We start from the raw sequence: 26,718 nt of genomic DNA on the forward strand, positions 1-26,718 counted from the left end.
AAAGAAAAAGAAAATTAAAAAAAAGAAAAAAATATTTTAAGTCGCTTTTTCCTGGCCTTCAATTAATTTTTTTTTAACCAAATTTTTAAACTGAAGGTACTTGCGCTACGCTGAAAAACATGTAGCCAAACAAACAGACGAGTTTAAATAGGCATATCGATTTACATATTACCATATTCCTGTTCAGCATATAATGTCTATACATCTGCAAATCACCTCGGAATTTCAATCAGTTACAAACCATTGTCAGGGATTTAGAAGGGTATACGGTGTTATTCAGATAATAATACACATAAGAGGTTTCCAGGCATATTGAGTGGTCTGTCAGTGCGTGTCATATTTAGTGTGTTAGTAGAATGTCTTCAAAAGATTGATTTTCATCAGTTCTCGAAAAATCATTGTAAAATACTGATAGCAATAGATTTAGGATAAGGAAGGCACATTGAATTTTTACTGTGTTATTCAGAATATTTTAAGAAAATTGAAGTTATATCCAATGTATAGCCATGTTCCGTAACGCGAGCATTTTATGCACTTTAACATTAAACCAGTGATTCAATAACAGTGAGTTTAGTCTTACATTGTAACTCACAAGGCTTAAGAGCCAGTTTTTATAAGAGTCGGCAGGTCAGATACATGCCATTTTTTATTTCGCTAACAATTTTAGAGTGGTTTCTTTGATTGATTTTAGAAGACACATATTTTTTCCTTTCTTCCGAAAAAAATTTTTGTGACCCACAAAAATTCCGAAAGTTGGTCCCAACTTAGGGTTTTTCTCAAATCCACATTTTTTAATATTCAATTATCTCTGCGCGTAGAGCATCAGCAAAAGTAATCTTTGTGATTACAACATGTTTTTGTTGCCTCAGATGAAATATATCGTAAATTTTATGGCTGACCTTCAGTGAATCCTGGCAGGGGTGGCTAAACAGTGCGGAAAAAAACAGAAAGTGAAAATGTGTCATGTTTGAGGCATCCTGGTTCCATGCACTGAGGTTCAACCATACTTTTTGAGAGTAAATTTGTGTAGTGATATATATAAATTACTAAATAGGCTCATTAAATGCATGGTTAATGCTCACTGCTGCCAAAAAAATAGCAGTTTTTGTCATATAAATATGACAAAAAGTGTACTTTTTTAGGGGCTTGTATCTCAGTGCACTGAGTGTCAGTATAGAGCTTACTGCCTGCATTAGAGTATGTGAATATTCACAATCTAGTGATAGAACTATGGGCAAATTCTTTTCAAGAACACAATACTTATTTCAAAACAGTAAAATTGAACTATTTTGTTTTTAATTCAATCAACATATCCGGGTTTAAACTTTCCTCCGGGGACTTCAAGATACTATTTAAAAACTAGTATGATCAAAAACTTACCATAAAAGAGTAATAGACTTGCAAATAGACTGATTATGCTTACTCGCATAATTTATAATATGATAACTGAAAGCAAAATGAAAAAAAAAAAGTTTATTATATTGCGGTATAAACGTAAGTTATTTGTTACACATTTTGAAGGTGTTTTAGGTATATTTTTTCAATTATTTTAATTGAGAGAGCTTTTTTCCGTTTGCACTGTACATCATAGTTCGTTGACATTCGTTTAGGCTGTACATTATAGTGACCAAAATTATTTTCTCTGCACTAAAATACCATGATAGCAAATAATTACTAAGTAATATTTTATCACTTATGATAAAAGCAATACTGGGTCATTCCATAGTGACTAACGTAACATTCGCAGCTGATTTTCAAACTCTTTTTACGTACACCGGGAGTAAAAATAAATGTGTTTTGGTTTAATATGAAGATTTAAAATGTACAAGGGTGACTATTTTTCATTTCTACCAAGAATTTGAAGCAAAATAAGCGGTGACAGGTGTTTTTTCCTCCAAAAAAGGCATCGTGACTAACGTAACATTTTTGCAACCCTGAGAAACAATGCTTATGTTACGAGGCAAATTTTTCTGAAATTTAGGCAGCCATTAAAAATTGGCCGATATATTTGTAAGAGGCAAACAATCTATTTTTAAAAATGTACTACAGATTCGTTACAGATGAATCTTTTTTTGCCCTAAATGGTACTTTTCCGAAAAAACTGTGTGTGACTAACGTAACGTGACTAACGTAACCATCGAATAACAAGCAATGAATGCATATAAAAAACTTTTTATAATTAATTTCTTGCTCTTATATTAATTTTACTCTTTTTAGGAGACTTCTTTGTGTTGTATTATGGTTCTTTCTTTACTTTTTTTCTATATTAGTGTAAGAAATTGAATGGAAGGATTCAGTTCAATTAACTCAATTTGAATGTGCGAAAAAAAAATAAACAAATAAAAAACTGCTTTTACAAGCTGAATACCATCATTTTGGGCTGATTAAATCTTAAATATCTCTCTTTTAAAAAATTAACTTTATGCAAGTTGATAGTTTCACCGAATTCTAGTATTCTGCAGATATACTAGTTATCGTCATAAGAAAATCCTAGTACTTTTCAATGGCATATTATTTTTTAAGGTTTACTGATTCATCGAACGAATAGTGTTGTGCATCCTTTGGAATTAAAATGTAATATTGAAAAAAAAATATTTGAACGTTTTTGCAGAATGCATTTTAATTCCAGATATCACCGCAAATGTTTGAATTTCTAAATGATCATTCTTGCATTTTCTGAAATATATGGCTGCAGCGCTTATTGTCACTGTATCATGTAACATCTTCAAATGTTTTCCAACGAGCAGCCATTACTTCATTTTAGTAATAGGTGGAGATGTATTTTCTAAAAATTAGAGACATTCTCCTTTGTTAAGATTGTATTTCTATTATCTTAATTCTTAAACTTGGATTCTTGTGTTAAATGCACATTCAGCAGAATACTCATTTTGCTTTACTCATCTTTTTTCTTTTTAAATAATTCTTTAAATTAGAAGTATCTTTATAAAGACCTTTAAAAAAGTATTTTTCTAAGTAAACAGAAGGTCTACAATGTAATATTACTGGCATTTTTCACCCTTTATATTTTCAGTCAATATAGAATGCCTACATATTCAAAATTGTTCATGAAAATGAACATTAAATTAAATAAGTTTTAATTATATGCAGTCATTTTTAAAATGTTACATTAGTCACATGCAAACTGTTACGTTAGTCACACCTCAAATGTTACGTTAGTCACACTAATTATTTTATATCTACTGATACTAAAATAAATATTTTGCACTTTTTAAGTAGATATGACACAGATGTAAGAAAATAAAAAGTGCTGTTTGGTTTAATCATCTGGTTTAGTTTTTAAGCAGAAAATAGTACATTTTCGTGACTAACGTAACGCAAATATTTTCAGTTAAATAACCAAACTAATTAAAATACTTATCTTATAATGTGTGCAAAAAGAACAGTCAATTTTATCGGGCCAACATCTAATCATTTAGAATAAACATAGTTCTTTTAAAATTTTGCAAGAATTTTTATATTACACAAAAAAACGTAGACGCATGTTTTTTGCACATGCTAAGCCTTTTCTACAACCTCGCACGTTTAGAGCCAGAAGATTTATGTACTAGAAAGTATGCTTAATGAAATGATAGGTCACAATTAAGGCTTTGTGGAAAAAAAAATTCTGAGGTTGAGGTTGACATTTCTATGGAATGACCCTACTATGACATTATAAAACAAGGGTATAGTTGCCAAACTGACTAGTGGGACAGTAAAAAAATGCAAGGCAAAGCATTGTAGCTTGAGTGCAACTAACTGGACGCGTCGTTAACTCTTATGCAATTTCCTCATCTTGAAGTGCATTTTATGAGCCTGCAGTACCATTCTCCTTAGTTATGAAATACACCCTAGTTTGAAATGTAGGCATCAAAATCTATAACAACCCTCAGAGCACTGAGATATAGGACCCTAAAAGTACTTTTTTTTAAATCATATTTTGATGTTTTTCTTTCATTTTGCTTCTAGTTATCATGTTATAAAATATGCGAGTAAGCATAATCAGTCTATTTGCAAGTTTATAACCTTTTTATGGTTAGTTTTTGATCATACTAGTTTTTTAAATAGTATCTGGAAGTCCCTGGAGGAAAGTTGAAACCCGGATTTGTTGACTGAATTGAAAACTGAACAGTTCATTTTACTGTTTTGAAATACGTTTTGTGTTCTTGAAAAGAATGTGTCCATAGTTCTATCACTTGTTTGTGAAAATACCCATACTCTAGTTTCAAATGCAGGCATCCAGTTCTACACTGACCCTCAGTGCACTGAGATAAAGGCTCATAAAAACTGCACTTTTTAGCATTTTGCGATACAAAAACCGCCATTTTTTGGCTGCGTAGAGGGTGAGCCACGCAACTAATGAAGGTATTGAATAATTTTATATATATTCTTACGCAAATTATGTACAAAAACTATGGTTGAGCCTGAATGCAGGGAACCAGAGGGCCTCAAACATGGCACTTTTTCATTTTTTTCGACAAAGTTTGGCGACTCCTGAAAGGTTGCTCTGAAAGTCAGTCACAAAATTTATGATATATTTCAATTTAGGTACTAAATGTCATATTGTCAACACAAGAATTTTTTTCGCTAATACACAGATATAATCTTAAAATCTAATATAATTTTATAAAACGTTGATTTAGAAAAACTTCTACGTCGGGCTCCACTTTACGAATTTTTTCGGGTCCCCCAAAATTTTTTTGGAGGAAAAGAAAAAAAAACACGTTCTTCTAAAATCTTTAAAAGAATCCACCATAAAAAATTAAGCAAAATCAAAAATGTTGTACATCCGAACACCCCATTTCTGCCGGGTTTTTATAAAAACTGGCTCTTAGTGTTTAACAAAGTATGCGCGGGAACTCTATGTATTGCAGTGCTAAGAGCAAAAGTCGTATCTGCAGCAAAGTTCAGAATGAGAAATTGTCATTTAAAGTTCTGTGCCTCCATGTATTTGATGCGGATGTAACTTTTTTAGATTTTTCTAAAAAATATTTATCATTGACAAACGACCATAATACGTTACATTTAGGTAAAATATGTAGCAAAGAACTACCGAATGAACTCAACTCAATTTTGATGAAAAGTGCAGGTACGACTGTTGTGCTTAGCACGGCAGTATAGTCTTTAGAATTCATTCTAGTGTTCCATAGTATGATTTATGTCAATACGTTCAAATTGTTGCAAAATTAAAGATAAATGCAAGATATAAACTCCTATGAGTCCCATGCAAATTATACCTAGTTAAAGTTTATGTAAATGGAATACGCCTCAATATCTTTACAATACAAAACGATTAGGCTCTTTTTTTTTCTCCATTTAATTTTTCTTTTAATTTGCTATCATTAATGAGGTAAACGCGTTTTAGATTCAAACGAACAAGAAGAAAATTTTGGAACTGGATTTTTTTTTTTTTTTTTTGTTGCACTCTTTTTAATTTTTAATCGGAAATCAAGTAAGCAAGCTAGTGCAATAAAGCTAACGTATATTAAATGAGAAAAATGCATAAAATGAAAAATAAAATATCCTCAATTACTGCCCTTCACCAACCCACGGCAGATATCGACTTGGCATATAAAGTTTTAACTGAACTTTTTGAATTAGTTTAAAATCAAAAAAGAATGAAAGTATGATATTTCAGTTTCATATGAAAGACAAGGTTGTTGACTAAATAATAATGTTTTTTATTACATACAATCTGTTGCAACGTTCATCGAGAATTACATTAATGGTAAACAGCCTTTAAATGTTAAATTAATGTACATTCAAATTCTATACGAACTAGCTTATAATGCATTTCAATCCCAGTTAACTTTAGGTAACTTCTCTTGTCGGTTCATTATACACTGAAGGTACCCCGCACGGCTTTTCCCTTAGTAGAAAATTAAAAGGTCATTTGCTTTTCCTGTACATTTACAAATAATGGATGATTAATACCTCGTCAATTTGCTATGGCTATTTGCTCGCATATGTTAGGTTCCACGTTATGATAATTTGGGAATTTAATCGTCCACTTTATGATAATCTGCTCGGTAAAATGTTCTTAAGATAAGAATATAAAAAGAACAATTTCGAATTTTCGAAAAATCGCTACGAGGTGCACACCTTTATGCTACAAACTAATTTTGTGTCAAATTTCATGAAAATCGGCCGAACGGTTTAGGAGCTGTGCGCGTCACAGAGATCCAGACAAAGAGAGATCTAAACATCCAGACAGAGAGACTTTGAGCTCTATTTTTAGTAAAAAAAAAAGATATATAGTTAAAAATATAAACATAATGATTTGTAAAAAGCAGGTAGATGTCGAGTAATGCATTTCTCTAAACATTCAAAAAAAAAAAAAAAAAAGCTGTGATTTTTTTTACCTCTCAAGTCTCGAACTTTATAAATTTAATGAACTAGTTCGACTGATTGATAATTTACACCCATTAAGGCTCAAAAGCATCATTCATCAATTGCCGACTAAAGCAAATTTACTCTGAGATGATGACATTAAAAGTATTACGACCCAGACCCGTCATTTCAAATTTTTCCACTCAGAGCAAATGCGTATTAAATGGGAGTTATGCCAAAAAAAAAAGAGCAAAAATCACGACCATTTAAATATATTAATTTCCCAAGGCTAGATGGGAAAATACTCCCTTTGACTAAAACTCTAGATTAGCGGTCATTGTTTCATTGAAAATGCTACCAAAGAATCAAGTCCTAGTTGCCAATCATACGTTTTTTTTTAAAAATAATATCGCATTACGAATACACGCTCCCAATCCAACTTGAGCCCTTTTCTTGAGTCTTTTATAAACGTGTTTTAGAATTAGTATTACAAAAAATTGTCATTTATTTCAGGCCGAAGTAGCAAAACTAATCATTTCTGATGTTTTTACACCTACTAGTGTTTGAAAATGGTCTGTTTTAACGATCGCGTTTTTTTAAGGTAAAGGGTTCGCTTGTGTGTTTACTGTCTTTCACAATTCCAAATTCCCTAAAAAAATCGTGGCTGGTAACAGACGTTTTCTAACTAATAAATAAAGCCTGTATGTGTTTTCATATGATTTTATTTAGTTATAATTGCCTACATTTGTATTACATTAAAATAAAATCATATTACATTAAAACACATTTTGTTGCATGGTTATATCTTTAGATGAAAAATATTTTCAGTGAAATGTTGTTTTATCTTTGTATTTGTTGTTAATATTATTAAGGGAGAATAGGGTAATTACTTTTTGCGCGACGTGCATATTAAAAAAATGGCTACCAAAAGTGCAAAAGTGGCTGCCATTTTTGTGACTTTGGTAGCCAGTGGCTACTTTTTAGAATTCCTTAGTCTAGAGCGTTCCCTACCCATCGAAATGACTGGTCTGTCTTGCCGTTGTTCAATTAACATATAGAAGAGTTGCAAATAATGCGAGAAACTTGAAATGAGAAGTGTAAAACAGGCAATTTTCGAGAAAAAAACGGGAAGTTGGAAAAATTTGAAGATAAACAAATTACAGTGAAGAACCGTTTATACGTTTCTCTTTTATACGTTTTATCAATTATACGTTTTTATAATTGGTCCCTGCAAAGTCTAACACATTAACCTATACCTATTATACGTTTTTTCATTTGTACGCTTTTTTCATACCGTCCCTTCAAAAACGCATAAACGGTGCTTCACTGTATTATGTAACTTTAAGCACAATTGCCATGCTTTATCACAGAAAAGACGCCTTTCATTTCGGGAAAAAACTAATTTCAACTTAATAAAATAGACACGAAAGGGCATTTTACAGCAAATTTTCTTATTTTTCAAGAAGATGGCAAATACTTGTGAACAATCACTTGACCTTAGCTGAAGTTAAAAGCTTGTGAACAACATTTGTTAAAGCAGATAATATAAAAAATGCTCTTCCTAATTTAATGTACACACACACACAAACACGCAAACACACACACACACACACCACCGCGGACACACACACAAACACGCACACAAAACGCACACATGCACAAACATGCGCGCGCGCACACACACACACACACACACGCACAGATCAGAAGTTAGATATGAAACGATTTTTCAAAGTATTTTTCCTATTCAATTCCTATCAAACTTTTAAAACAACTTTCGATTTAAACTTCATCGGCTTTGTTTAAAATTTTTGATTTATTCTAAACTTTGTCAGTCAAGGCGTATGTTTTAACTATTGTAATATATTAACAATAAGATATTTAGCATCGTTAGCAAACATGATTTCTATTTTACGTTAAATTTAATAAGAATTTCATCTTCGTGGACATTTTCTTCCGCTTAGTCATAATGCTCTTTTCTTCTTGTAAAAGAATGTAACATAATCTTGTTAATCTCTTTCCATACTCGAATTTACGGTTCATCAGTTATGAGCCATAATGGCTCCGAAGCTAATTTTGTCGCATGGACTGGAAAATAAAGAATTGACAGCTTGAAATTTATTGATTGAAAGTCTTTCATGCTTAATAAAAATGATTGATTACTTGAACAATAATTATAAAAATCCATTGCTTTGGGAGAACTTTTCTGAAAAATGAATACCTGAATGAACGATAGATAAAATTTAAAACATTTGACAACGTATTCGATTGTTTAATTTATTTAGAAAAAATATTGATATTTTGTTTTTCATAAAAGTAATTCACTTAAATTGTTTTTGAAATGTCACATTTTAAAAGTAAAGAAAAAAACGAGCTGATGTGTGCATAACATGACTTCCTTTTACTTTAATTTTAATGTCATTTTCCCATTCTTGGCAATTTTAATGTGACTCAATATTTTACTCTGTAAATATCACGACCAATGGCCAAATTGAAGCCAGATTAAAAAGAAAAAAAAGCCAAATTTTTCACCAATTTGGCGACAAAACTTGGCGAACGGAAGTAAAAATAACTTGAGTTTTAACGCGAAATATGTGCGAATTTTTCAGTGTTTCGCAGAGTTTTACTGAAACATGATAAAATCTCTTGTTTCGGTGATTAGGGATTATTATAAATAACATAAAATGTATTTATATTCTAACTAGAAAATCTTTTGGATTATTAAGTTAATAATATCCTTATTTATTAATTTTTAATGTATAACAAAAGCGGTAGGGAGTAAAAAAACGAGGTGCAGGAGAACGTTTAATTTGAATTTCTAAAACGTGTGTTAAACCTAAAATCCGTGTAAAACTAAAATCTTGAAAATTTTAACGGGGATTCGAGTATACAGGTTTAATTGACCAGTCAAGTTTTTTGTAATATGTGTTTTTTAGATAACGGGATGATAAGAAAACTCACGAACAATTGAAAACTAAAACTTGAAGCTACTGGAGGCATCAAAACTTACGTTATAATAAATTTCTATGACATGAGTATTCAACTATATAATTGCCATATACATTACATTACACTTTCTAAATTTACCTAAAATTTAATAGCAAGAGAAAACATTGCTGTGGGAAGAGATTACATACTTTGTATAGATTTACCATTCAATATTAATTTGTAATTTCTGTAAAATATACCTGCAGTGAATAAAATATACTGCGTTGCATTTTATTATTTCAAATAAAAAATATAAAACGTTATGCCTCAAATGTTTTTGAAATTACGAAATGTGAAGGATATTATTAGTTTAGAAAATGAAAAAAAAAACCTTTAATTGCTTAGTTTATGATGCTTAAATTAAGAAATTGCTTATGAAATACATTGAAATCTATTGAAAAAATAGAGAAGAAGCAACATTTTTGTGAAGGTAACTTAAGATGCTACACTGTAAACAATCACTAAAAGACACAAAAGGGAGAACTTCTGAAAAGAAAGGAGAACTCTTTTAATGATATTCCATTTTAACTGAACACATCCATATATATTTTTTTTAATTCAATATTTAAAAAGTTCGATTTTCGTATTTTTTCTTGCGAAACTATATAACTAACACATTATGGTGATGATATAAATTGTAAAAAAACAATAAGTACTATTTTCGAAAGTGAGAAAGAAAAAAGAAAAAATGACACATGTTTTAGTGTTATTTCTATTTAGTCAAAAGATTATCACAGTAAATTACCGCCCATTAGCCAGGGCTAAAGCAAAAATACATGAAATACACCGCCAGCTCAGTCATTTCCAGCCAAGGACTGCAGTTTCGTGCTCATTAGCACGCATCAGCCCGGCATAAATGATACCATGCCTTGCCTTCAATCTTCGAGTTGAACTGAACCATTGCTTCGGTCACTCGTCTGGTCTGTGCTATTTCTATATTAGATACCAGTTTGTTTGGCACTCTTGGCTTCCTTAAGAGGTTTTTCCATCTCCAGCTCAGTCACTTTCCTATGCCGGGCTGATGAGTGCTAATAAGGACGAAACTGCAGTCCTCAGCTGGAAATGACTGAGCTGGCGGTGTATTTCATGGATTATCACCTTAATTTGATGGTTTCTAAATGTTCATTGATTTATTCTTAAGAAACATATATAAAACTCTGAGCTTTAAGAGGTTCGTTAAGAGTCAATTCGTTTCAGTTTCATACATAGAGGAAGCGGTCTAAATACGCGCCATGGTCTAAATATGGGCCACCCGCTGAAAATGAGGAAAGAGAGTTTTGCGCAGTCGCAAAAATGGTACCGAATGAATCAACAGAAAGAGGCAAAAACTTAGTGAGCAAATGAGCTTGGTAGCTAAAACACCTGCTTTGTCAGGAACTGTTTTGTAAGAAACACTCGTTTTTGAAGAACTCGAAACTTTTCGAAGCATGTACAAGTTGATTTATATTGTTCTAATTTATACAGTGAAGTAAGGGGTTTTGATCTGAAAACAAAGTAGATTATATGGGCTTTCTTTCAGTGCAGTTGTTTTGAAATATTTGTTTCTTTAGTAATGGCTTAGTACATCATAAACTTAAAGTACTGCATGGTCTATAAACGGGCTACTGATGGTGGTACAAAAACGGCTAGCCCGTTTTTTGGCCACCATTGGTAGCCCGTTTTTTGACCACGCTGTTTTCGATACTTGAAAGTTTTGACTTAATACAACAACTTAAATTTACTCGCGGTAAGACACTGTGTGTGTGCGGTGGGGGGGGGGGACTCCAGAACTAGAAAAAAGGGAAATAATCTCAAATTTAGCATTCGAAATTTCTTACCCAATTCAGTAGCTGAATTTCTACTTGTGTTTGACTAGCAAAACTGATATTAAGTTGCAGCTGTGCATTAGTGATGAATTTGTGATATTTTGCTGCAAAAGATGTGGGACACATCCTATATTCCTAACCGTGTAGGCGATTTTTTGGGCGGATGGATTTTATTGGGAATTTACTTTCTTGCGATTAACAGTGGAGTACTTTCTGCTTGGTTGATTCAGCTCAGCATCCCGAATCAACTACCAAGTAGTCAAACTTCAACTTTCGAACACGTCAGTCCGTATGAAATATCTCCAATTCCCCCAATTGCAAAGAAAAAGAACAATCGTGGCTGCAAGAGTGCAAAGACTTGCATCATGACTGGATCACCTTACAAAGACGAACTGGCAAAAAGTGTGGAGCGTACATTGGACAACAAATTTTGAGCGTGGAATCAGTTGCCCGGGAAAAGAGAAAAAATCCTAAATCTTCAAGTCAAAGAGGAAATCCCAACGACAGTAGTCGGACTCGTAAGGAGACCCCATTGATCTTCCTACTGATGGCAACAACAAAGATGACGAGTTGATGGTTCTTGTTTTTGATACATCTGATGATAGCAATGTAGTATGCACATTTTGCACCAGATTCTTTTTCAGATGACACTATAGGAGAAGTTTAGATTCTTTGCTGTAAGGCTAGACACACGAGTGTATGGGAAGGGAAAAAAAGGTTTACTACATTTGTAACTTCTGCAACTAAAAAGGAAATAAATGATTTTATTTTTCATAAAAAATATTTAAGATGATAGTTAATTAAAGTTTTGAATTAAAATTTCATGCTTTTTTTTTATTTTATAAGAGATAAAATAATTTTTTCTCAAGTGGCTCATTTTTGGACCACCTCATAAAAAACGTGATTTTGCCTTATTTCATAATCATGAAGTTTTAAAGCACTTAAAACTTGTGTAATGGTTTTTGAACCCTAAGATCACCTTTATGAATGATTTTAAGAGTTATTGGCACTAAAATTACCCCTTTAGCGTGAACAGTTAAATCAGTAGGTAGAAAATGAAAGTGGTGGCACGTTTTTGGACCACTTCCTCTACATTACAGTTATCAAAAAGTACTTTCATTTCAATGCTTTTAATTTGTTCATAATTGTGTCACAACTACAGAGGGTGGCCAAATTATTATACTGAAACAAACTTTTCTGTATTTAAATGTTTTTTTTTTTTTGCTGTTGTTACATAGTTTATTATTTGAACACATTTTAAAGTTCATTCAAAAATATGAATTTAACTTATTAAGCGTAAAATACCTCCTGATCGATACTAAAACATTTTTAAAAAAGTAATTACTAAATATTTAGTTACTCCTGTTGCTGCTATCGCGCCTTGGATGCGCCGTGGCATACTTTCAATGCATGATACGGCTACTTGAGTTACCTAGCATTGTATGTAAAGTCGTTATTTTTTTTCAAAAATCCCACTCACAAGAAGAAGCGTGCAACTTGAAGTTTTAAGGGACATTGACACTAATGTCTACCACATTCAAAATATTTTTTAAAAAATAAAGTGTTGAAAGAATAAACTTTAAACTTTAAAATAAACTGTAAAATGTTGTCAAATAATAAAGCTAAGTAACATCAATAAAAATCAACAAAAATACAGAAAAGTTTGTTTGAGTATAATAATTTGGCTACCCTCTGTACAAACTTCAGAACAAAAACTCATCATTTCAAACAGCTTCAATATTTATTTTACACTCACATCACTTTTTAATCACTGGCAACAATTAAAACTCCCGATGCCACGCAGTTTAGCTACTTCCCACGAAATAAATAATACCTCATTAATTCACGCTTTTGTATAATTATTTAGACTTGAAATCTAATCTTTAGGCTCAACATTTTTGAAACTACCTACGTAAATAAAACACTTTGTTCGGCATTTGCATTTTCCTACACATTAGAACGTATTTGAATATCTATCGAGATACTCGAAATTTACATTCCGTGAGTAAATTGAAAGAGGAACTGTAGCGCCAGAAGTTCCCCTCGTGTATAAAAGAGATCCCTGAATATAGGGTAGATTATTCTGCTCATGGCTGGTATTGATTACCACGTACCGTTGAATTACCTGATCTGGCTCCCAATACAAATAAAGTTCTCTGCCATCAAAGTACACAAAGGTTACCTTTAATCTCGATAGAGAATTTAAGCATTCTCAGCAGACTTGAAGAAATAATTCGAGTTGGTTACTATACGTGATTTATGTTTAATTATGGTTTTAAATCGAAGACGGATAGAAGATTATTTACAATCGCAACATCGAACACTGGCTTTAGTTTAGTGCTAATTGGTGGATAGCTGCAAAAATGTAAAAAGTCTGGACAAAACACTCATGCAGAAAAATCATTAAAATATCGGCAAATGCTTGAGTTTTCAGGCTGAAACAAGCATTAAAGAGATTTATTTAAAGCTGCGAAGTAGTTTAATGTTTAAAAGCAATCTTTTAGAGCAGATTTAAGTGCGTTTGATGAAAGAAGCGTCTTTAGGAACTAATGTTCAATAGAATTACGAAATTGCAAGCAAGTCGCATTTTAAGTTACAAATGGGTGCTTTAATGTATTGTTCTTTGAAAACGTGTCTAGCACTCTCCTGAAGTCAGTTTAAAAGCTACGTATTTCCTTAAAGGTATACTTAATGCTTTCATTAAAAATTTAATTATAAAGTTAATATTTTATACAGAGGTGGCATCACTAGTCTATGCGACGTCATAAAATGCTGATTAAAAGCTTTTCAAATTTCTGCATTTCTGAAAGAAATAAAAACTAGGATTTTTTATTTCCTGAAATTTGAAAATGAACAACATTTTAATTTAAAAGAATTATTTTTTTTTTTTGCAGATATTGTGGTACTTGATTTATAATTGTATGGTAATGACCGAATATTATAGGCTTTTAATTAAGTTTCATTAGTTAATATGAATAAGCTATGAAATTAACATTATTAATTAAAAAAATAAAATTTCTGAATTCTTCAGAATGTTCCACGTTAATATCAGCAAAGTTAAAGACTTTTAGCGGGAAACGTTGCTGTGTTTGCTAGATATGTTACTGGCAGAAATTAGCCACATTAACTACCCATTGTTTTCCAGGAACGATTCATATTTTTTTACAGTGCATGTTCTATAAACAAAGTTCGAATTTAGTGTTAAACATTTTAGTATTAAGTATACTCATCTGATACTAAATGATTGAAAATCCGTAATCATATATTTGTTATCAGTTTGAGACACACATTTCGTTACTAATCTTTTTATTTTTCCCGGTATATTCGTTAGGAAATGGAAGCAGACTAGCAGCATTTTTTGTTCTTTGACTAGTTTAACTTAATGCAAATCTCCAAAGTATTGAATCTACAAGATAAAATGCGAAACAATTTTACAGTTTCAGAATACAATCCGGTAGTCAGAACAAGATAGCTCTAGTGTTGAAATATTAAAATGGTATCAATAATAAAAATAATATATTATGTGATGCGTCAAAGAACAAAAAAAAAAAAAAAAAAAAAAAACCATACAAATTCATGAGTACCAGTGAGAATTTCAAAAACATATCTTTCTCAGTAAAAGTTTTTTACGAATGTATTTCCATCTATAAGCTTATTCCTTTTGCGTTGAAAAAAAATTTGTTAGTAACTTTGAAAGATGTGTATGCCATTGTTGTTGATATTTGCGAATATTTACATTGCTTTTGAGTTCTGTAAATATTTTATATTAGTTACGAAATATTGATATGAAAACAAAGAGCTAGTAAAGAATATCGGAGGTTGTTAGCAAGTCGTCCTACAACATAAATCAGGCTACTTTTTTACATTATTTGGAGCATTTTTAGTTATTCTTTTACATCAAAACAATTTGTTTTATATCAATTACTTAATGTGAACTCTGATTTTCCTCAGTAAAAGACAATAGAAGGAAAGAATTGACAAACACATAGTACTTTCATTTTGTATTGGACGCTACTGGCGAGGTTTCAGAATGGGGTCGTTTCCAAAATTTTAAAAGTATTTTTTTTTTTTTTTGAAAGAGCGTGCTTAAAAACATGAGATCAGACCATTTTTTAAATAATATGACTAAGTTTACTATTTTTAAAAAATTACTTTAATCGGCGCGCTTTTATTGTTTATACTTCTGCCGATGACATCACAAATGATGAAATGCCATTCACAGTTGCCATTCGCAGAACGTATAATATTTAATTCGCTTCTTTACTCACGTGTACTGGCAACGACATGGTTGATAGCAAGCGTTGAGCGTAATATTTTATTCGCTTCTTGATTATCATAACGTGGAATCGCGGCAGACAAATGCGGCAAAATGCATCATTTATGACGTCATAAAGACCACGCCTTGTTTGAAAAATCGGACATTTTAAAACATTAATTGAAAAATAACTGTTGGGAAAATGAAAGTATTTTCTGGGTCCATGTTATACTTTTTGCTTATTCTATCAATTTCAGTCACTAAAAGTAGAACTTTTGACTGAAGGAAACAACCCCATTGTCGCATTTTGCACCTTTTGTTTTTGTCAAACATTAACTGTGAGCTAAATTCCCGTTATTTGCACTTTTACTATTAGTTTTGAAAGAAGTTTAAAATGCTCTAGGTACAACTTTCAACTTTTAAACCCAACAAATGCTCTATGTAAAACTTTGTTACAACTTTTGCATCAAAGTTGTAATAAAACAAAAGTAAGTATATGAGTATTAGAATTAAGCTTAAATGTCATAAGTAATGATATCAGTTCTCAAGAGTAAACGAAACTTTTTATGAACCGAAGTGTTTGCGACGCAACGCTGAAAAAAAAAAAAAAAAAAAAAAACCTTTCTGCCTAGCAAAATGATCCATCAATGCTCCGTTTGAGCATATAAAATTGTATTTACAAATTTTTTTGGTCCTATTAAAAATGCTCTAATAAATAAATTAATGAACTTTAAAGAACACGACAAAGCACACTACTAAGAGTAAAATGGGAGTCGGAGATGCGATAAATATCTTGGGTACTATTTGGTTTATAAATAAATTCCCACAGTTCGTTAAAAATACAATAAACTCATGATTATCGGCGATCGGATTATCCATGGCTCGGAATATCAGCGGGTCTTTTAACATTTTTTTAAACTTATGATTGTGCTATTGTTCGCTTTTAGATTTAACATTCATTTCTTATAATCAATGTTTGTGGATGCAATGTAGCTATGTTTTTAATAAAAATGTAAATGCATCATGTGTGAGTGCTATTAATATTTTTTAGCTATTGTATACACTAAGTACCGTTTTTTATCTATTATTTGAATAATCCACGGTTTTAGATTATCCGCCGTTACCGTCCACCCTAATCCGCGGATAATTGATAGTTTACTGTATAAGGTTTTGTGTTATTGTAACAAAATTTTATTGCTTTTTTTAAAAACTAATTGATGGTTTTTTGATCACATCGACAAAAGACGCATTTTCCACACCATCGTTTAACATTTAATCCAGCTGCCAAAGGCTTACGAGATTTGTGCCGTATACGAAGAGGGCGCCATAGCTGAAAGAGATGATCCGGATTGGTACGTCAAGTTTACAAATGGAAATTTACACCTCTAAAACGCACCTCGTTCCAGACAGTCAACTGATTATGATGAAGGGTAATTGAACTAACTTTTGCACGAAAATGCTCGCCAAAAGACAAGAGAATCGGTCGAACAAATGAACTGTGAGCCATAAAAAATAAATAAACCTGTGCATAAGCCCAATGCTTCGAGGAATAAATTACAACAATTAAAAAATTAATTCTGAATAATGTTCGTGGGGGGAGGGCGACAGTCGAAATCAAAACAACAGAATCTGTAAAATTTCGAGATTACTTAAATATTGTGATACATGTTCTACTTGTCTGCTGGTAGCGAACGTTCCGACTTAAGTTACGGGGTGAAAAACCTTAAGCTGTAAGTTTGTAAAGTACTTTTTTTTTTTTTTACGTAGATGCCCTAGCCATTTTGGCAACCATTTGCTTACTCTGGATCGAAGCATTTTTTATATTACTGTAAGTTTAAACCCATAAATTTAGTTAAGTCGTAGACTGTCAGTGAACACATTGCTACCAATTAGTCCATGTAGCTTCTTCTGTCGAACGCAACAGAAAGAGAAAGTTATAAAAAATAACAAAACAAAACACTAAAAGTTTTGTTAATTATTATACTTTTACAACAAAAATAACAGCTAGCTGCTAAAATTATCTTTTTTATCTTATCTTTTTTTTTTCCAGAAATTATGTGCTTCTTATTTTAAGCGACCCAAGAGGTATGTTGAAGAATTGAATAGTAAAGCAATTATTTTTCCGTCTTAAGAGGGATAGATCAAAATACTTCACAAGTTTGCGTACTGAGAGATATAGTGCAAAATATTGCAATTTCGTCCCGATACGAGTTTTTCTTATTCTAATCTTTTAAAAAAACATAAATGTTCTTAAATTTCCACATATGAGACAGTGAGAAGCAAAGGGTTGTAAGTGGCAACATTAAAAATTTGGAGATAACCAGTGCAAATGGTAGGTGGACCTCTCCTCTATCTTGGAGCAAGAGATTGTATTATTAGCCCTGTTAGGTGCTGTAATATAGCATGATTTAGAAACACTATTCAATGAAAGTCTACCTAAGACCTTTTCTTTAAACACGTTTTACTCAAAACTTCCATTTCCGAAAATGTCCACTTACATCCCTTTGCTTCTCACTGCCTCATATGGCTATAATCAGAAATTTGTTTTTCTCTTCATAAGAAAGTGCCATACTATCACTTTTCTTGTATATGAAGCAAATTTATAGAAGCGGTAACATAAGAATTTTAAATAAGCAGCTTTAAATGGCGTTTGTCCACTGGGGAGGGAAGGGGGGGGGGGGGCGATATCCAGAAAAGTATGGCAGTAGCATAACGGAAAAAATGATGCTGAAAAATTGATTGATTCACTGAAACAAAAGCAACACAAATTCTATTCTAACGTAACGAAATGAAAAGCACATTCTAATACTGGCATAAAATGCTTAAGAAAAGGATTGTATCAGTACATTTCTTATTTTGATAATTACCTTATAAATACTAACTAAAGCTGCACACCCATCTTATCGTTATTTCTTAGTGTGAATGTTTTATATTAAAGCAATATAGTTATTAAAGCAATCATAATTTATTAAAGCTATATAATTTCACGGCGAAAAATTTCAAAGGTCCCTTAACGGAGAGAATTTAAGCCGATTTTTGCATGAAAGTAGTAAATTTGATCTAAAATAAATACCCAATACGGTACAACGTAAAGTTATAGCCATGAAACATAAGATTATAATTTTTTTATAACTTATACTTGCAATACTTGTACATTTGTGTACATTGCTAGATTTGTGTAATTGCATTCTTCACTCGACTCTGGTGGATGTATATTCTGTAGTTAATCCAAAAACGAAGCAAAAAAAAAAATGCACTATGTATCATTCACTAATAGCAATGGGAACTGTATTCAGGTAGTTAATGCAAAAATTAAGCAAAAAAAAAAACTATGAACTATTGAGAACTATTGTTTTGTATTATTTTGAGCGAAAAACCATTTCTACAGCTTAAGTGCCAATTTTAAGTTAATCTCGTAATGTAATTTTAACATCAAAACACTCAAAATACATTATTGTTTATGCTTTGTTATGAGGTGGGCGAAGAAGGAGATATATTAAAATTATAATGGAAAACTGGGTAGCGGATACTAAAAAGTAGAGCATCAATCCTCCATTACAATGGTTTATCTGCCTCATACAAAAGAGAAAAACAGTCAAGCCCGCTAATCGAACAGCCAATTTGCCCACAAACAATCTATACTAATATTATAAAGAGAGAGAGCGGATTTTGTATGTTTATATGTAAATCTCCAGAACCATTGCACCTATTTGAAAAACGTTTTCACTACATGAAAGGTGTGTTCTCACTGAGTGACATAGGCTATAAATTATACATAAATGTATTTATACTAATATTTTAAACCAATAGTTTGTCTTCGCTTCCTTTTCATGTTTCGTACTGATTTATTCTTATACACGTTAAAACAACCGCCTTTTGTCCCGCATTGGCACCGAAAGAGCGGTTAAAGGCTCTTTATGAGCTAAGTGCAAAGGGATGGAAACATGTGAACGAGAAAAAAAGCATAGTGTCAGCATAAGAACAGCTAAAACCTTTGCATGTGTTTGAGGCCGCAGAGGATACGGTTTAGCCTTGGAATTGGAAACCATTTAGTGTCAAAGAATGTTTAAACTTCTAAATTTGCTATTTTTAACTTTGTAATTTTGCATGCATTTCGGGCTAATCGTTAAGGTTTCTATTCATACTAAAATCGAAATGAGAAACATCTGCAAATGAATTCACTTAAGTACAATTATCAACTCAGAGTTATTGCACATTATTACCGTACATTCAAAGTTATGAGTTCAAACAATAACGAACAAAAAACATTCAAAAGGAAAGAAATTGAAAAGAAGAGGAAATGAAGCACCGTTTATACGTTTCTCTTTTATACGTTTTCTGTTTTCGTTTACTGTTTTCTCACTTGCAAAAGAAAACAGTGTATTAATCTACACAGATGGTTCCTCTGACATTGACTGTAATAGAGGTGGCGCAGGAATCTCCATCATTTATCCCTCAGGAAATAATGTCAAGCTTAAAATACCCATTGGCCAAATCGCCTCAAACTTTACTAGCGAACTTGTTGCTATTAAAGAGGCTTTTGCTCATTGTCTTTCTTCCCCTACTCCTGAAGACCTAATAGAAGAAATCGTGATATTTTCCGACTCAAAATCAGCACTTGAAGCCATACGTAAAGGTATGACAAGACTGACACAAGAAATTAATTTTTTTCTCCACTCACTCAAGACAACCTGCATTCTCCAGTGGATCCCAGCTCATGTCGGAATCGAGGGAAATGAGTGTGCAGATGCCCTTGCAAAGGAGGCACGTGACCAAGACCAACCACTAACAGCCACCTTCAAAGACGTTAATGCTGTAGCCAGGCGAAGGATCTATAATCAGCTTTTCAGCAAGGCAACAATCCCTCACCTCCACTGCCCAAGAAACCTCTCTTCTACAATAGCTAGGCTACGTACTCTACATTTCAAGGGCATGAAGATTCTACCAAATAATATTAAATCCCATCCCATCTGCAAGCACTGTCCCTATTCACAAATAACCCCGGACCATGTCTTTAATTGCCAGGCCATTATTCGCTCCCTCCTCCAACTTGGAGCACCACCACATGAAATCCTTTACAGTCATCGGGCTCCAGAATTAGCGGATCTTGTTTTTAAGACTTTTGGAGCCATTTAAACCTTTCGCACTCTGCACTTCTTTGGACACGACAACAACATCAATTATACGTTTTTTAAATTGATCCCTGCAGAGTCTAATACGCATTAACCTATACCTATTATATGTTTTTTTCATTTGTACGCTTTTTCCATACAGTCCCTTCAACAACGTATAAACGGTGCTTCTATAAAAATTATATGGAGAAATATTCTTCATGATGACCGCATTTAAGCATTTAAAACGATATAGTTAAACAATATAAGTCACAAGCATCCTTTCAGGAAGTAATTGACAAGTAAAAAAAATTTTACTGCTCTAACATATTTCCATAAACTTTTAACATTTAAAGGTCCTGCTAACTTATCAAGCAGCATGTATATTGCTCAAAAACCTTGGAATTTCACTGTACTTGATGCATGTAACTGTCTGACTCCGCTCCTAACCATTGAGAATTGTTGATAAGCTATTTAAACTTTGTGTCCTTTTTTAGATTATCTTGCTTAGTAGCAAACATTTGAAAAATATCTCTAAGACAGCAGATTGCAAGGAGAGCGGCCGCAGAAATATTATGATTGTCGTTTAATGTTAAACGATATAAACCAAAGCCTAATTTATCAATGAAGCGGAAACTCAATAGGTGACTTTTGTTTGCCACCGCCTATTGGAATCATCGAAAACATTTTTTAAAAAAAAATCAGAAACGCAAATTAATGTTAATCGGTTCCAGGTGGAAATGGAAAATACATTAATTTATCGCTAACCAAAGCTCGATCAGTAAGCTTTTGCGATGGTTTTTCATGGATCTGCCAGGACTTTACTTTGGTGGGAAAACTGACCATTCCACATTTAATTACAATGAAAATCTCCTTCAATAAGCTCTGTTTGTTCTAGAAGAAAAAACGAGCAGCTGGGAGAGTTTCTTCATGAGGGAATCTCATAATGTAGGACGAATGTTCGATGGATCACTGTTCGACTATAGAAGGCGCAGATTGAACCCTAAAAGGTCACAAATTTACAAACAAAATTATGAGAGATGTCACCTTCGTATTAGACGGTGACTTACACCATTATCTTCGTGTGGTATCCTAGAAGAACACGTGCAGATATATATACTTCACATCTGATTAAAGTCGTCCCCTCTACAATGTCTGTATCTTAAGAACGACTATAAGAGCCCGTTTAGGAGATGGTGGTAAGCAATAGTACAGTATTTTATGACAAGTAAATAAAAATACCTGGAAAAGGGTGTCTTATCAAAATAGATGAGGTTTGAAATTATCTCTGAATGATTTGATCTTCAATGTTTACCATGAAACAAAGACTTCCAAAAAAAAATAACATTGGAAATGCGAGAGCGCTGTAGTTTTTGCCACTATCGCTGTGCATCATCTAAAAAAATTCCTTAATTACCTCAACTCCCCGGGACTTATCTTCATTCTTCTAAAATTAAAGGCAATATCCAAATAATTTTATTGCGCTATTTTAATTTGCCTAACCTATGCAATGGAGTTCAACCCCAATTAAAATCGCTAAGGAGTAATATGATTTTGACTCAGAGTGTAATTCTTACATAACCTGCAGTAGATCAGTTGGCTCATATTCCTTGCAACCTTATGGTCCTTGCATATTTTCTTTTCCATTTTAAGTGATTACAACTCCCAATGAAAAGTTCTAACGAACGTACATACGGAAAGATTATATTGCTCAAAGGGAATTATGTGTTGGTCTCTCTTGATCAGGAAATGAGGTAAATCAATTTGTTTCTAACCTCATAAAAACGGAATAAAAAATGTTGCTTACTATTAAATCTTAAATCAAAAGTATCTGCATGATATTTTTTAAAGATCGATCGCTTTTTAACCCGAACAAGGTCGGGACGGGGCACTAGTATTCAAATAAGCAGAATATTCCATTATCCGGGATCAAAGTAATAAATTAATACGGTTTGGTACATTGAAAATGTATTACATTAAGCGGAATGTTGTTTTAACCGATATTCGAATAAGGCTCGAATGTAGGTACTACTCCTATTTTTTAAACTTAACATAACCTATTATTTGAGTGTTCATTCACAAAAGTAAATAAATAAAGTGAAATTATTTTGAGCACATTGACAAAAACGTTTTTGTAATTATGTTTTATATCCACGAAAAAACACATGAAAAACTATTTATTAAGGTGAAATTTAAATAGGGGGGGGGCGGAGGTGAAAAAAAGAAGAAAATCACAAAATTGATAAAATATCAAAGTCAAAAACAATATTTTATCCCAAACTATTCGTTGTATAATGTTAGTAAACCCGAGTAAAAAATTCATATTCGAATAATTCAATCCGATTTTCATTTCTTTGACTAATGCGTTCTTGATCAAATTTGAAACAGGTCTGTATTTATTTTAAACATTTTTTAAAATTTATTAATGTTTAACTTTCAAAGGTTAAAAAAACTGTGTACGAAATTCTATTTAAAAGTATAAATCCACACATAAAAAATTAAAGTTGTTCTAAAAATTAAGACATTTCAAATCCTTCTATTTTCTTAGTTTCTCAACGTTTAGTTTTTTTAAATACTATAGAGAAAAAACTTCCCCAAAACTGTTCTTTCTCATAAAATGGTAAATCATTCATAAATTTATAGTGTTTCATAGGTGTAAATATGCAACACATTGGGACAAAAATAATATGTTGCATATTTACAACTATCTTTTATATATAAAAAAAACCTTACCTTGTGAAAAAAAAGAATTTCAAACTTTTCATGTGAAACATATAAAAATGTGTACTATATAGTGTTAATTTCTAGTTATTTAAGCATTATTTTATTTACCTTTATTTACAGAAAAAAAGGCATGAAGAAACCTTTTGCAGTACTACTTTAAAAAGAAATAAATGATAGAAAAAGCCCGTGGGAGGCAAAGAGAAGAACATCCGGTAAAAAACAAACAAAATTCTGAGACGTTTCGAGCAAAGAAATGCTTTAAATGAAAATGCGTTTTCCCTCCTTTATTTTACAGCTGCCTTGATATTTGGATTTTATCTTCTTTAAAACAAGTATTTATTCTATTAAATTACATCAAATTAAAAAAAAGAAATATTTTCAATGAATGAGATTAAAACATAAGCCTCAACAAAGGCGCAAGTATGTATTAGATCAAGAATTGACGACGATCAAGAGACCAATCGAATATTTGAATAACTAAGTGAGAAAATGCAAGAGTAAAAGTAAGAAAACTATTTTAAAACAATCATTTTTTATTCATGTTACGCAACTAAGCACTTTTATTTTGCAACAAGTATCTCTTAAATTTTTGGAAACCTTACAGTTTTGCGCATCCTGTTATTAATTACATTTGTTCTCATTAAAGAAAAAATGATTCATTAATTTTTACAGCAAAGAATTTACTTTAAAATCAAATACCTCCATAAGATTTAAAATTTAAAACAATTTAAACAATTAATTGTAAATCGATTTGCATGTTAAAAACATTTACTTTTTATTTTCATTTTAGTACTTTAAATGTCTTTTTTATCAAATAAATTATTATTATTATTTTTTAAACAACAAGCTGTTTTTTAGACCCCAGGATTTAAAAGGATATTTATTTGTGTCCTTTAATCCGTCATTTACAGTATCTAGAAAGAGGTCTAACATTAAAACCATACAACCCAACCCTAAAACCAAACTTTCAACACATATGGCCTCGACTGTTTTTTGTTTGCTCGCAATATTTCAAGACACAAAACGCAAATATAAATAAATAATGGTATCATTAAATTGCTCTTTTTTGCTCCACCTTAACAAATTATTCACTGCAACTTGCTCAGTACCAACAATAATTCTCAACAAAATACTAATCCAAGCTTTCTAAAACCTTACCTGTCACAAATCCTTTGTCAGAAGCACAGTATAATATCACAAGGAAAACCCATCCCAAAGAGTCACAAATTTCACAAAACGCCTTCATTGTATCGCGCTCCACAAATTAATTTAAAAAAAATCAAACTTCACAACAAAGAAGCACGTGTTACGTTCGGAGGAATACCGTTTCGGCACCGACTGCCACGCCGTAGTGCAAACGGAACAACTGAAAGGGGCATCGGGATGCTTGCTGCCTCCCGTTGGAATCTCTGTATCGATTCTTTGTGCTCGGTCCGAGCGTTAGTGGGGGCGCCACGAACTGTCCAAAAAGTAAAGGAACAATTCTGACTTTTTTTTCACTTACTTTTTTCTTAGCTTGATGAAATGACTCCTGTTATGAGAAAATGCGGACATTGTGTGGTTTCAATGGCTATTATGTTGGCGTAATATAATAAGTCAGTGACGTTAGAAATTAAAACGCATGGGGAAGTTAAGCAGGATCTAAATATTAGTTTAGGAGCTTAAGAATAATTTCGCTGATTATTAGTATTATTGGGTTTGTTTACTTTTTATATTAATTAATTAATTTATTTATTTTATTTGTTTATTTTATTTTATTTGTTTATTTTATTTATTTATTTATTTATTTTTATTTATTCTTTCTTTCTTTTCTGTTTTGATCTTTAAACTTTTTTTTTCCTTTAAGTATTTTTTTGCAGGGTTTTCAGCCATGGGAAAATAGCCACCAATTTCATGCTAAAAATTAAAAAAAACAACAACAAAAAAGTCTTAGACAGTAATCGCGTACATTATTTAATTAGATTCATTAAACACATATTTTTAAAAAATATATTTCAAATCATTGCTAAAATATTTAAAAACTATAATTTCCTAGTTCTTCCTCAAAATACATCAAATTCAAATCATAAATGTGAATTTAAAAAAATGTTAAGTTTAAATGAAATCTTATTTAGGTATACTCATAAAGAAGAACGTAATGCTTAGCATTAATGCTTATTAGAATAAATGCATTATTTTTACCTTGATCATACAGCAACATTAACGTAGTAACATAAGAGCTTTGTTAAATTTGATTAGACTTTTATCAAGGCAAGTTTACGAAACAGTTTACATCAAAAATATAGCGTTGAGTTTAAGTCTTGGCGCGTGTCAAAAGCATATAAAAACGTATATTACAGTAAAATTACGTAAACATTTAAGCAACATTACGGTAGTAAATTCAACTTGATTAATTAATTTAAATTCATTAACATTTTATCTTAATAGCTCAATAGATGATAAAACAGCAAAAAAAAAAAAGGAAAAAAAAAAAGGACTCTCTGCTTTAGACGCATACCAAACTCCCAGCAAATCCTATACACAAAAATTATGGAAAGCTACTACAACAATGATGAAAAACTACGAATTTAAAGACCGAGTTTTGCATTTCATAAATGTTTAGTTAGCGAAACTAATACACTAACATCTTGAGAAAAATTGTTTCTTCTAACCTTTGGGGTGCATCAAAAAAGTAACGGAACTAAAGTTTGACCTGCAACAAAAATAAGCATCAATTATAGTTTTCTCCTCGGTAGTAATGTTAACAAATTAATTTCGGTTGAAGTTAATCAAGCATGGAAGTGCAGATATTCTCCTTTAAGGACTTTTCATCTAACAGATTCTCGATATAAATACACCCAAATCTATTTTTATGAGGCCTTTTTTTTTCTGCGGTACATTAAAATTTTAATCAGATTGGGATTCAATTGACGAAATTATTTTTAAAACGAGTGCGAGGTAGTATCTTCAAGTGACGACATAGGCACCCCGATGGGAATTCGCTGTGACCTCCCAAAAATTTCCTTATTCGGGAAATTTTGTACGACTACTCGGCAAAAATTATCACTTTGTTTATTTTGATTTCGTTTTCAACATTACTTTTTTATAAGTTTTTGGGTTATTTTCTACGTGAGACTTTTTTTATGCGGTGCCTATCCACCTCTAGTGTAGAATTATGCGAAGGATTTCTTAAAATTATATAAATTGAAACAAATCCTAAGTTTTCTGTACGTTATCAAAGTCAGCATATCTTTTCTTGATCTTTTTCTAGTAACCAAAAATTTATTTAGTTTAATAGAAATTAGGAAATTTTATCAATAGAACATTAATGACTTGATTTCATTTATCAGGTTTTAATAAATGTTTTTTTTTTTCTTATATACCGTCGCGTGTGATTTACTGCTTAAAAAAAAGAACATTTTAGAAAGTAATTATTGCGTTTAAATGTTTTTTAAAGCATTTGAGGCAATGAGTAGCAAAGGAACGCAAGTGGACATTTTCAAGTTTTGAATAAAACGTGTTTGCAGTT

The 26,718-nt window shown here is 31.8% G+C and overlaps 1 protein-coding gene across 1 annotated transcript in view; it reads right to left on the minus strand.

Moving 5' to 3' along the window:
* LOC129229565 (nephrin-like) overlaps positions 1-24,537 on the minus strand; it is a 228,269-nt gene extending 203,732 nt beyond the window's left edge. The window contains exon 1 of the mRNA XM_054863892.1: positions 24,369-24,537. Coding sequence (XP_054719867.1) covers positions 24,369-24,456 — 88 coding nt within the window. The 5' untranslated portion in view covers positions 24,457-24,537. The remainder of the gene's footprint in view (positions 1-24,368) is intronic.
* Between the last annotated feature and the right edge of the window lie 2,181 nt (positions 24,538-26,718).

The sequence above is a fragment of the Uloborus diversus genome, chromosome 9 (assembly GCF_026930045.1).
Source record: "Uloborus diversus isolate 005 chromosome 9, Udiv.v.3.1, whole genome shotgun sequence".
NCBI classification, from domain to species: Eukaryota; Metazoa; Arthropoda; class Arachnida; order Araneae; family Uloboridae; genus Uloborus; species Uloborus diversus.